At 41.3% G+C, this 13655-nt stretch overlaps 1 protein-coding gene across 1 annotated transcript; it reads right to left on the bottom strand.

The window, feature by feature from the left end:
• Positions 1 to 27: 27 nt before the first annotated feature.
• mst1 (macrophage stimulating 1) lies at positions 28 to 13524 on the bottom strand. Its single transcript, XM_086199344.1, has 18 exons — positions 13261 to 13524; positions 12519 to 12663; positions 11666 to 11781; positions 11468 to 11582; positions 10389 to 10525; positions 9871 to 9991; positions 9657 to 9775; positions 7895 to 8069; positions 7067 to 7197; positions 6669 to 6771; positions 6295 to 6431; positions 6160 to 6192; positions 5948 to 6062; positions 5773 to 5850; positions 4755 to 4901; positions 4558 to 4664; positions 3903 to 4042; positions 28 to 2623 (listed from the first exon to the last, which is right to left on the bottom strand). Exons 1-18 carry the CDS (start codon positions 13304 to 13306, stop codon positions 2462 to 2464), a joined length of 2127 nt encoding a protein of 708 aa, XP_086055470.1. The 5' UTR covers positions 13307 to 13524; the 3' UTR covers positions 28 to 2461.
• Between the last annotated feature and the right edge of the window lie 131 nt (positions 13525 to 13655).

Raw genomic sequence — 13655 nt, 5'->3', positions numbered from 1 at the left:
AAGTTTCTATTATTCTAAATTTTGGATTATTACTGAAAATAAACTCTGTGCTTTAAAAAAAATGTATGAGACTGACTTATTTATTTTGCGAGATAATCTTCCCAAATGAACGACACTTTTATAGGCATAAATATAATCATCAGAAGTAAAAAAATAAAAATAAAAAAATGAGCTAATGTTATGCTGTGTGGGAACTATTTCTGTAGGTGTGAAGACATTTAAAGTCCAGGATAACCTTTGTAATCTCAGTAAGCCACATACTGTAGAAGCAACCGTCGTTTTATGCGTTGAACACATGAACGCTTCAGAATGAACAGATGTGATATTTTCTGATGTATTTTTCGCTTGTGAGAACCACAAAACACGATTCAGTCATTAAGCAAAAACCCACTAAACTTAATTTATTACCAAGAATCCTTCCTACATCAATCATCAAGACATATGCTCATTACTCTCTACAAAGGGGTACAATAATAGTGGCTAGTTAATGCTTAGTTATACATATATACTGTATATATAGAGAGAGAGAGAGAGCGAGAGAGAGAGAGCGAGAGCGATACATATATCTGTGTGTGTGTGTGTGTGTGTGTTGAAAGAGCGTTTCTTAAACTTGATCAACCATCTCTCTAAAGTGGGGAACATGTATCCTTTAAGTGACACTTGACTCAAACCCATACCCTGACTCTCCCCAAGCTCTGCCTCTTCTTCCATTTGCTGAAACTTGGAACATGGACACCATAAATAAGTGATTCCTAGACACATGAAATAGTAAATTAATGTTAACTTAGCATTAACAAACTGTAATTAATGGGACCTTGTTATAAATTGTTGCAGTACTTTTTCCCCCAAACTTTAAATTGCAGAAATTGAAAAAGAAAAAAAAAAAAAAAAAAAGCAGAGCGGATGTTTAGCATTTTTTGAAAGAAAACTTTAACTTGTTTTTCTGATCATGTAAAATACATAAAGACATAAACATACTAAAATAACATACTAAAATAAAGACAAACATTGTAGGTTTTTTTCTTCTTCTTCTGGTCTTCTAAGGAAACGCTATATGTCGGCACATTGACCAACAAATGGAAGGGTATGAACACATTCCAGTGAGGACTAACGCTGAACCCGCTGTTGGAGTCATGTCAGGTGAGCTTGCTGGCAGGAGATCATAATATACAGCTTCAGGGTACAAAGATGAAAGATGCCTACAACGCCGGTTACTGAATGTCACTCAGAAATTCACAGACTGAACCGCCTGTCAAACCAAATTATTGGATTAAAAGCATCGTTTATTAAAACAGGTTATAGGCTTCCCAAAAGCTTATGGTTACTGTTACTGAGAACCAGTAGTCATACATGAATCTGATCAGTCATCCACTATAAATATTACTAGTTGCAAGTGAACACAAAGACGCAGTCAACCTGTCATTTCTATACAGCAGCAGCAGAACAGTTGCTCATCATTAGACACACTGTCAGACATCTATTAGTTGCCATGTCTGTTAAAACATCTATAATCTACAAATATAAATCTAGCGGGGAAATGACTGAGAGATACTGGACTATGAACGAGGGGGGTGGGTGAGAGATTATGTCTGTGTGAGAGAGAAAGAGAGAGTTCAGTGGCCTTCTACTGGTGTGTCTGAGATTCTGCTGGACTCTGATCTTGAGGTTTATTTAAGCTGAATTCCGTGGGCTCATCAGGACCGGGTAACAAAAATCCTCCTATAGAACTAGAAAGAATGTGCAGCGCATACAATTCTGCATAAGGCACAAAAGCATGTCTTTAGAGGTGGGAGCAGGCATCAAAAGACAGATAGAGAGGGATTTCTTTACAGGCTGGGGGCAAAGAAGGTATTCCGGAGCTTCATCCAAATCCATGTAGAGGAGTTAAAGAGTGCAACTTCCTAACGGTAGAACCCTAACACCTCGCTTGGTATCGCAAGCTCATTATCGTTATTTATTATTCCCCAAACCTGACAGGTTGTTCCTTTATATGCCTGAATCATTTAGCTGTCAGTGAGCTTTATTGCATTACAGCGATACATTTTCCCTGCGTCAATGTACATGAATTACTGATTAACTAAAATAAAACCAGAAACATCAAATCTCAGGGCATCTTGTGACTGGGATGTATAGGCCTCCTTTTATAACACGTTAATGTTCGAACTCCTCTAGTAACGTCTCTTTGTACAGTGTAGCGTGCAAAGCCGTTTCCACACACAACACATAACAAATCTTCGCCTCATTTGTTGCTGCAAGAGTTTGGTAGCCGGATCATTTATTTATATTTGCGTCATTTTTGACGAGAATAGACTCGAAATATTCGCGTTTTTGTATTACCTTTCATGTAATTTAATCACGCAAATAATCATTTTTGAACACAACATAAAAGAAATCTGAAAGTTGAGTAAAACTTTTCTTTTCGCCGTGACATTTGATCAGTCCCTGCTGAATATCCCTGTCTCTACGCCATCTCCATGACCTTCTTGATCCAGTCCACATACACAGAAACACGGATGAAGATGTTGGGTTGCCCCGGGTGTCCGCAGCGCCTCATGGGGATGATCACACCCTCGAGTACCCAGCAGTCCCTGTTCTGACAGGCCAGCGGGCCACCGTAGTCCCTCTGCAGACAGACAGACAGGAACAACATCCTGGAGTCATTATTCGTCTCTGTTATGATCGACTGTCACTGCTGAGGCTGGAAAGATCTCACAGACATATCTCATCCCGTCGACCTCCGTTATCCAGATGGTGAGAGTTTGATTTATAGGGGCGCAGAAATTGCTAAATGCTCGTCACCATGGTAAGTACACATTCTCAGCATTGAAGGGTTTAGCTTTGGTCATTAAAAGAATAGTTTGACATTTTGGGAAAATACTAAACACAAAATGAGTTGAGGAGATTAACAAAAAAAGTAAAAGGTATTATATGTTACAAGCTGGTGCTCGTCTTTCCCATCTTGTAATACCACTCTGTACCTTAAGAGGTGATAGTGAGTAACGCATGAGAGCAGCAGTTTTGCCCGCTTTCTTTTGATCACCATACAAAGCTTGTGACTGGAGGTGAGTGCTGGCATGTAATTCAAGAGCTTTGACATCTGGCTCACGCTAAGAACATTCGCATTTCCAATACTCTGGTAATATGCTGCCCCCCATGGTTTTGGAGCGTAGAGTTTAAACCGCTACCTCGTCTTCAGTATCACACGCACGCTGCCGAGAATGAAAAAAAAAAAAGGCTTCTTGAATTGACCTTATAGTTGATATATGTTATCTTATAAGGAAAAAAATCCTACTGAGAGCTCTATATTGTGCCTAAACATGTTTGCCCCCCAAAAGTTCTGCAGTCCAGTAAAGCGATGGCATGGAATATGGACAGCCAACATACAGTGAGCATCATTCCAGGAATGGAGGGCAAAAGAGTGTCTGGATGCACTGCAAAAATCATGCAGTGTGAAGAATACATGGGAATATTCTTTATGTGAAGCTTGTCTTGTCTTCACTTGCTCAGCCTTGAGTTTGGGGCTCACATTTCTCACCTGTCTGTAAGATGTGGGTGCGTACAGTAGAGCCTGATACAGGAGTGAATTTTAACTCAATCCCGTCCCTGGTGATAACTCCTGTGACTCAATGACATACATCCTAACCTCTGCAATTCACAACCAGATCTCAGGAGGTAGAGCTCAGTTACGGCGTGAGCGTGCTGTCAGACCCGGATCAATGTGACCCGAGGCTGACGGGGAGAGGATAATCATGCCTCGGGCAAACAAGCCAGAATCACCGATAGGCTTCTAACACTAACCCTGTACTGAAGATGTACCTACCAAATGAAAGAAAAATATGAAAAGCTACTGTTAAAAATACTTAAAGTGAAGCTTTAAGACTGTGCACGCTTTTGACACCTACCTCACAAGCGCCTACCCCACCCTGGAAAGAGCCCGTGCACATCTCGTTCTCACGGACACGACCTCGGAAGTATTTGTTGCATTCTTTGTTACTGAGAACTGGAATTTGGGCCACATTGAGGACGGTTTCATCTCCAGTGCCTTGAAAAACAGAGGGAGAAAAATGAGTTAGAGGCTAATGTGTTAAGGGAGATGGAGGAAAGGAAAAGGTGGACAGATGTTGATTGATGCTGGAAATAGCGACGCCATCTGTTGCTCAATGGTCTGAACAGCTCTCATTTAGATGCAACATTACTTCAAGGGCAGAAACAAGATGCTTGTTCAAAGGAGATCCATATTAATAATTGTGTAATAATAGTGAGGTCAGCGTCACTACTTGGGCCAGTTTTTATAACACACACACCCTTGTCCACATCTTCATGGAATGTTATGATGTCACACCCCAGTTATCTTGATGGACAAACACAGACTGGAGCATAGCGGAAAAAAGGCAAAATAAGAGACGATCCAAAAGACTTCAACTCAGATCTGCACTTTCCAGATATTCACCTCCCAGGTTTGGAGTTGATAGGATGAATGATCGTAGAGGAAAGAGAATAAAACACAAGTGCAGAGCTTCTTAGCCTTTTTTCCAGAGATGTTATCATGATACTTGCCTCTCGTCTCACCCCATCCTGCGATTTCACACGTTGTCCCTTCAGCTACGATGTAGCGCTCAGGAGGAAGGCAGATCTGAGAGACACGCTCATTAAATTGGGCTGGGCTACAGAGAGAGGACAGGAACATTAGTGGGAGTGTGTTTGAGAGTGCGTGTATGTGTGTGTGTGTGTGTGTTTATGCTGACACTACACACTATTCCAGTTGTAGCATGACCAGCTGAGACTCTGAAGGTCCACAGACGATCTTGGTGAGAGGGATGGTTTGTACACCAGGTTCATCTTCTTGTGGATCACGGAACAACGTTCCCATCATGGCGGAGTAGCCAGGCAGGTCCACATAGCTGTGTAGACATCAGTGGTGGGAAGTTATCGGGATCTCAAATACTCAAATACAAGCGCCAAATACTTTATAATAGGTCTTTAATTCCTAATCTTTTGACAGGTGAGGAGTAAGTAGTTGCAAAGGGTGAGAAGGTGAGGTATGAAGAGTGTTTAAAAATGTCAATAAAACATCAATACAACTAATCCATGAACCTACTACGCACCTGAACTGTGTCAACATGACTCCTCAAACTATATTTTGTTCATGTGATTGATCAATACCCATTTAAATATATATATTTCACATTTATGATTTTAAAGATGGGAGGCACTGTGGTGCAGTTATTTGTACTGTTGCCTCACAGTAAGAAGGTTCTGGATTGGAGTCCTGGGCACAGGATCTCCCTGTTCCTGTGTGGGTTCTCTCTGGTACTCCAGCTTCCTCCCACAGTCCAAAGACATCAAGAGGGGACGAGGCTGATTGATACTCTAAATTGACTGTAGGTGTGACTGTGAGTGTGAATGGTTGTATGTCTCTATGCGTTGGCCCTGTGATGGACTGGTGACCTGTCCAGGCTGAACGCCGCCTCACGCCTGAAGGCTGCTTGTATAGACTCCAGCCCCCCCCCCCCCCCCCCATGACCCTTAACAGGATAAGTGGTAGAAATGGATGGATGGATTTTAAAGATAACTGATTTTTCTCCCTGCTCCAATTGTTTTCCATAATGCAACTGGATTAAGTCTCGTGTTAGGTGCTAACTAGTTGATAAATGTCTATCAAACCGTGTGCTCAGATTTAGTGATCAACCACTTCCATTTCAGTATTTTATTAGACGTCACACATTAGACGTCACGTGACATATAATGCAGAGTGGTGCCAGTGAAGTTTACCAGGAGGAGAAGCACTGCTTGGTGCTGATCACCCATCTGGGGTTAACCAGGGATCCGCCACAAAAATGATTTCCTTTCCTGCACACAAGCAGTAGGAGGTTAAATGTGGTGAAGTGGGGTGAGTGCATCTCTCTTGCTCTTGACCATTTCAAACACCACCAGCTCTCACACCTACCTGTCCCTGAGGCTGACGGTCCACGGAGAGTTCCCAGGTATTCCATTGATAATACGCAAAACTGTTCTCTGGAAGCGGTCGTCTCTCTTCCCACACTCACTGAACTCCACCTTTTCTGTGTTCACACACACACGCACGCACGCACGCACGCACACACACGCTGAAACTTACTGTCAACTTGTAAATGTTAACTTATCAATTCAGACACGTACCGACTGGTTCCGTCATGGACACTTTCTCTCCAGCTGTTTAAAAAACAAACAAAACTGATGAAGTCATCTGTCAGAGAACAGCTCTGGATAGAGCAGAATTATCAGAATTTAAATGAAGAGAGCAGAGTTGTGTACCACACTGCTTGATGGCGCAGTAGTCAAACTCAGTTTTGGGATCAGTTGTGTAACACCAGGGTCCATGTTGGTCCCCATCTGGGTTACGACAGTAGTTTTCTGTCAGATTAGCGTCAGGGTGCGTCCTTGGGTTGATTCTGGAAAAACAGAGGTTTAAATTGACTGTCATGTCACAAATAAATGGAGTAAGCACAGTTTTACTGTTTAGAAAAATAGTATTTGTTAGATCTTTTCTCCTGGTTTTAGCTGGTGGTAAACTAATATTAAAGCATCCTGCGGGACTCATTCTTTCCTTTGCGTTACCTGACCAAAGTTTCTTAAAGACCTGCTGGCTACTTTCATTTGGGATAAACACTCCATAAATCGTAGCATACTTGGTCGTGTGAGGTGTGTTCACATTCCACTTCTGGCAGGTGATGCCTTTACGAGTTTTTCGAACCATTCCACGGTAATTTTTTCCATTTTCATGGTAGCAGTCTGAAAACAGGACACAACACCATTATAGATGGGTTACAGGTATTGCTGTTGTCCGTACTGTCCACTGCTTCGTGAACCTACAGCATTAAAGTTTATGATGGTAATTGTCTGGACCCCAGGAAGACTAGCTCGTCCCACTTTGGTGACAGCTAATGGGGATCTTTTTAACAATAAACAATAAACAATAGTCTCAGTTTGACAAGTAAATACTCCACCAGGTGTGAACAGGCTTTGACCCTGCCCTTGCATATTCAAGGAATTCATATTTTGCACAGGTTTGAGATCGAAGTTGTACCTTCTGCTTCGATGTCGTCTGCACAGCGTTTGATTTGTAAGCAGAGCGCCGTCCTCATCTCTGGCACAGATGTGAAGCACCAAGGAGCCTCTGACCCATCTGGGTTACGACAGTAGTTCTCCTCCAAACCCCTGGATGAAGCAAAACTCCCTGTCAGCCAAAAACAGTGCCCAACAATCACCTGCTACACGACATGGTGTTTAATTTCGAGACATGAAGAATAGAACTGGCAGCATGGTGGTGCAGTGGTTTGCAGTGTCGCGTCACAGCAGGAAGATTCAGGGTTCGAGTCCTGGCTCAGGCACAGGATCTTTCTGTGTGGAGTCTCCATGTTCTCCCTGTTCCTGTGTGGGTTCTCTCTGGTACTCCAGCTTCCTCCCACAGTCCAAAGACATCAAGAGGGGACGAGGCTGATTGATACTCTAAGTTGACCGTAGGTGTGACTGTGAGTGTGAATGGTTGTGTGTCTCTAAGTGTTGGCCCTGTGATGGACTGGTGACCCGGTAGAAAATGGATGGATGGAAGATTAGAACCCAAATAACACCCTTGTTCTTCCAAATGGATGATTCAAAAGCTCATAATTGACAATGGCACAATGGATGATCGCTGCATCCTAAATATTCATTTCACATGCATATTTCCACTTTGTGTGCACCACCCTTCAATGTGCAGTTGCTGATCATCGATCATCCACCGTCAACTGTCAGCAGGGGAAAAAAGATGGCAAGAAGATAACATCTTGACATTGATTTCCATGTGCGGACCAAAGGGAGGACTTTCACATTAACAGGTTGTGCTTTCACCTTTTAGACTCATGGAACTACTCACTTGCATTCATAAGTGTTGGGGTAGAAGGGATGCTCGTGAGGAGACTGGGCGTCCCAACGCTGGCAGGAAATACCTGATGTTGTCTCGTTGACTTTACCGCGATAATCCTCCCCGCGGCTGCGGAAACAGTTGGTGGTGAAGCTGGAACGCTGCCGCTTCTCAACGCGGATTTCAGCTGAAGGGAAGAAACGAGATGAAGAGGAAATAAATACATGTTGAGAGAAATTCTTTTAGAGTGGATCCACTTAGCAGGAATCCACCCAAGGCAAAAGGACAGACATTTTCCTTCAAATAATACATAAGCTTTTGAAAAAAAAACAAACCCCAAAACAATACATAATGTTATTCGGGACTTTTTAACCCTCAATTTAGTCTTACAGACAGAAAGTTAAAGCAATTTATCTCCTGACATTTATTATGCAACCCTCTTGCAAATGCCAATCATCAAGGCTTGCAAACACTAAATTAAATTTAAAAAGAAAACTCACAATCTGTACGAACAAATCTTTGCCTAAAAACATTTAATGAATAAAACCCTGTGTTTAATGCAATATTATGGTAAAACTGAAGGTCTGATCAAACAGCTCATTTGAACCTCTTTAGAAATATATCCATACCAATGTAAAGAGTGTTATCAACAAGGCTAAACCAGGATTTTACTTCAAATTCTAAAGAAATGGACACTGTATTCTGTCGATCAGTTATCGTTATTTGTATTCCATCTTCTCCTAAATCCAGGTTTTAACTGATCATTATATCAATATTTTTTTCTGATTGTTTTGCAGTGGTAACACAGGATGAAATGAAATATAAAGTCAAAGTAAAGCATCCTCTTATCTAAATAAAGGCATAGAACAAGAAGAATAAGTCTGTAGGTGATCCACTGAGGAAGAAGAAAATGATTTGTCATAATTTTATTGTCTTGATGTCGACATCGCCACAAGATGGCGATACCTCGCTACCAGACTTTCGGCTCCATTGATGATGAGTCAAAATACCAACTTTACCTCACTGACTCTTACTCAACTCATGTTGCAATTTTGGAAAAATACTGATGTACTGTTTGGGGTATTTTGAGCTGAGTGTGCTGGAGCTGAGTGTTCAGACACTTTGTGAAGATGAAGTCCTGACCTAAAAAAGTCTGAACTGAAAAAAATACTCTGAATGAATTCTCAGATAAAGTTCTGGATTTGGATTAAATGTATGTGTAAAAAAAAAAATACAATCATCACTTTCTATGAATATGTATGGTTTGTAGAATAATCATACTACTGCTACAATAACAACAACAACAACAACAACAACAGACGTAACCTGAAAAACTGTAACTGAAGGAAACTGAAATGAAGTGTACGAAGTGAAACACAATCATGACAAACATTTTAATTAACCTTTAATTAACCTGACTTTCTGAGAGATAGAATGCAAGCCTTGAATCAGAGCCAAACAAATGCACAATTTATCCACAGTTACTCTGAAATCAAAGACAGTCACTAAGGGCAATTGCAAGAATATGAAAGGTGATTAGCACAGAAAACAAAAAAGTGTTTTTTCTCAATTTAATTACTGGGATTTAACAAGACTCTTCTCTAACAGAGGGACTTCTAATCCCACAGGAACTGACTCTTATTTAGCTGGTTTCACCTCTGTTATTGATGAACTCACACAATGAGAGAAACCTAAGGGTGCAAGCCCATTAATTAGAGACCATCTATATATTTACAGCTTTAATTTATTACAAAGATCTGAAGTGATGTCTTACTGCACTTCCTGATGTTGCAGCTCTCTCTCTCCACCTCAGGGTCTGTGGTGTAACACCAGGGTACCGGAGAGGCATCAGGGTTACGGCAGTAGTTATCGTCTAAACTCTTATCAGGATACCTGGGAACATACACACAGCGACTCAAATATACAGTTGAATGCTTATCAACGGCCATTATCAATCATGTTTGCTCCAGTAATGAATGTGTGTGTACTTCTCGGGCTGGTAGATGTGTTGGTGCGGGTACTGCTGGTCCCATCGCTGGCACTCGCGGCCGCTCACAGTGTGGTCTACCTGCCCTCTGTAGTCCTCTCCGTTACATGTGATACAAACTTCTGCAATCAAAGACTTTCAAAATAAGAGATGTGACAACTGAGAGGGAGAAAGCTGCAGTTGCAGCTTATTTTCAGTTTCCTAATCATTTCTCAAAAAGGTATAACAACCTATATTTCTCAGTTTTTATGCGTAACTGGAAATTTAATCAAATGTTATCAATCGTATCGTTTGTTTTACTTTTCAAATTGTGACAATAAAGCTTCTGCCTAATACATAAATGATATGCTGACATCCTCCAACATTTTTACAAGAATCCCTCCCCGTGAAAATCAGCACATTTTTCTTCAATTCCTCTTTTAATAGCTGACAAATAAATTTCTTTTACTTCCCAGGAAGTTTGCAAGAGACTGAGGCAGTGTTGTGCAGCGTGTATCTGTGAACATCTGCAGAATTTACCATCTTTGCACTGAGGAATGTTGCAGCTTTCATAGCGGCGCTCTGGGTCGGTGGTGTAACACCACGGACCGATCCGGTCACTATCAGGGTTCCTGCAGTAGTTCAACTCCAGACCATTGGTGGGCGTGGGGGTCCACCTGAGACAAAGGACGGGTTGTCACAGGTCTCACACAGCCGTTCATAATATCTTTGAGTTGAAATGAAACAACGGACAAAATTGGGTTGATCCAGAGTGTGGCTACAGTGACATGACTAAATATAATGTTATGATAATAGGATTTACCTCTGTTGAAGGGAGCCACGCTTCATCGGTCTTGTTTTTGCAATTTTAGGATCTCAATCCACAGAGCAACTACTCTGAGAAGTTTAATAATTTTGTTGTTTCATACAATCACTGTGCAGACTCAACTCCAGGGTGCAAGAGAAAATACACTGGAATGAACCGACTCAGCCATATATTGGTATAAATCACTTAATACCACCATCAGCCTATCAGCAAATAAGATGACGTTCACTGATGGCTAACACTTATCTCAATATGTGAAAGAAACCTGGTTTCAGTTTCAATCCATAAGATTGAATTTTTGCACATTCAAATCGCATTCTATTTATTCATAATGTAGATTTCTTTGTTTCCCTGCCTTTAAAGGGGGATTAAAGGACAACTAAAACAAGGGTATTAGCCAAGGGACCCAGACCAAGGGTTCATAGCCACATTTCTATTTGAAACATCTGTATTGTATTGTATCTGCCCAGAAATGAACAATCATGCCTCCCTTTCAGTATAATATTGATATTCCTTTCAACTGAGATTGTAAATTCTGTCCAGAGAGCCATGCTGGCTGCGATCAGAACATTTCTTAACAGTTAAACGTACTGTCCTACTAAGCTGATGTTTTGATGCCTCGGATCTTCAGTCCAAGCCCGATGAGGGAAACTCATCTTGAATATTTAGCAGGACCTCTGAGTATTAGCATGTGAAATTATTAAGACTTCTCTGGAATCCTGCCCACATGTTTATGATCCCTGATCTGATACATCTGGAGGACTCTTCCAGATGTGAACAAACTCGAACTCACCTGTGGTCGTGAGGAAACTTGGACCACCACTGCTGGCAGGTGAGTCCGCTCTTTGTGGTGAAGACTTTTCCTCGGTAGTCTTCTCCTTTACCAACGATGCACTTTCTAACATAGACTTCATCACAAAAACAAGTGAGCACGCAACTCAAGTACAAGTCACGCCGGCGTCGTCGTATTAAATCACAGGACTCGTCTCACCCTTCTTCTCGTAAAGGTCACAGTTCACGTTTCTCTTCACCTCTGCGTTGCTGCCGTCGCCCACCCAGGGCAGGTGTTTGCAGGTCACAGACGGTCGTGTCTCGTAGTTGAACGCTCTGGTGTTGAGGGATATTTCCATGTCAAACATTTACACAATGATGAGTTTCTAACTTTAGGACATTTATTAACGGGCTTATAAAAAATGATAAACAAGACAAACTTCATTCAGGTTGCTAATGTGGGCAGTTCTGGTTTAATGAAGCCTCTTTGACCAAACTGACAGTGATGGTCATAATGAACAAATCAGAAAAATGATTCTTAGCATCTGATGAGCTTGTAAAACCATGCTGTATATAAAACAGTATCCAGCTCTGTATTGTGATAATTTACATATTTTCTCAAATATCTTCAGTTGAAATGTATAAATGTTTGCAATTCCTTCACAGGACCCTCCTGCAATTTTTAGGAATAATCATGGGTTTTACCCACTTTTTGTTTTATCCCACATTAAGTTTTTTAGATCACGTGGCCAAACAGTTTTCTCCCCAGACTCATATTTGACAAAAAAAATGATTGTCAAAACTATAAAGATGTGATGAGATGATGGCAACCCTCTAATGACCCCAAACTCTCCCTTTACAAACTTTCAAATGCATCATTCAGTATAATCCACATCTTCTCTATCCGTGTTCTCCGTAGTCCACAAACACTTTGATGTGAGCCAACTCACTCGTTCATAGTCAGACCGGCAAGTTGCTGCCCATAAACCTGCAGCTATACTGGACTAGCATCCCTGAGGAAGCACCTGGTTGAAGCTACACAGAAGAGAATTACAGCAGGACTGGAGGGTTACCTGCAGTCTAGAGACACTGAGCAGGCCGTGGCGCAGTCCTCCAGGTTCATGTTCTGGAACATCAACACTCGAGCTGAGTTCCAGGCAGTAGGAACCAACTCTCTGCCCTCGGAGCGCTGGAAGTCATTCAGGGAACTGCGGTAGCCTGCAAGTAAACACTCAGAGTCCTCAGAACTTTCTGGAGTCTATGTGATGTGTGCAGGTTGGCAGTGGAGTTCAGGTGCTGCCAGGTACCAACTGCAACATTTGGGCATCAACCTGCACACTGGCAACCTTTGACCAACACACTGCTGCATTAAGGGAACACCCCTGAAACACGCCATTTCTAGCACACATGAATTAAGAATAATACATTCCTCTTATTAGTAATAGTAGGTAGAATTGATTTTGCCCAGAAGTTTCTCCAATTTGCTGGTAAACTCATAGATTAAAAAAAAAAAGTAGACTTTATTTTCGTTATAGCAAAACAATGCCTCATTTATAAGAAAAATAAAATAAGATAATCCTTCATTAATACCACAATAGGGGAAATTCCAGTATGGCAGCAAAAGTAGAACATGAGTAAAAGGTAACAAGACAAAAATAAATAGATTTAAAAATATTCACAAACTATATCAAAATATACAAAAATAGAGTACACAGATCTAGAAATAGAAACATTAGAGGCAAGAGGAAGTATACATATATAAACAATATACACTGCTATCAAACCGTGTGTAGACAGAATAGAACCGTTTCTTACCGGTGACCAGTCCAACTGTCAGTAAACAACACAGCAACACTTTCATTGTTAGAAGATAAAGACGCTTTTATAATATTAAAGTCTCTGTCGTTTTATTTTTAAAGATTAAATAACTTCCAGTCACAGGATGAGCTGTCAGACGAGAAAAATCTTCGAGAGGTGTTTTGAGGAGACGAAATAATGAAATCCTGAGAGAAGAGAGCGAGAGAGGAGAGAGATAAGTGAGAGAGAACCACCCACAGACGAAGACTGAGCGCTTATTCAAACATCAGCCTTCATCCCCAAAACACAGCCGATCGATACGCCTATCAATCATTAGTGAGGAGTGGCACATGGCTCCCTGTTCATGAACCTTTTAAAAATATATGTAAAACTTTATATATCCGCTGTGGCAG

This window comes from Aulostomus chinensis, chromosome 3 (assembly GCF_037954235.1).
Source record: "Aulostomus chinensis isolate RoL2024-O1b breed Wild chromosome 3, RoL_Achi_v1.0, whole genome shotgun sequence".
Taxonomy (NCBI): domain Eukaryota; kingdom Metazoa; phylum Chordata; class Actinopteri; order Syngnathiformes; family Aulostomidae; genus Aulostomus; species Aulostomus chinensis.
This window is presented reverse-complemented; position numbering and strand designations above follow the sequence as displayed.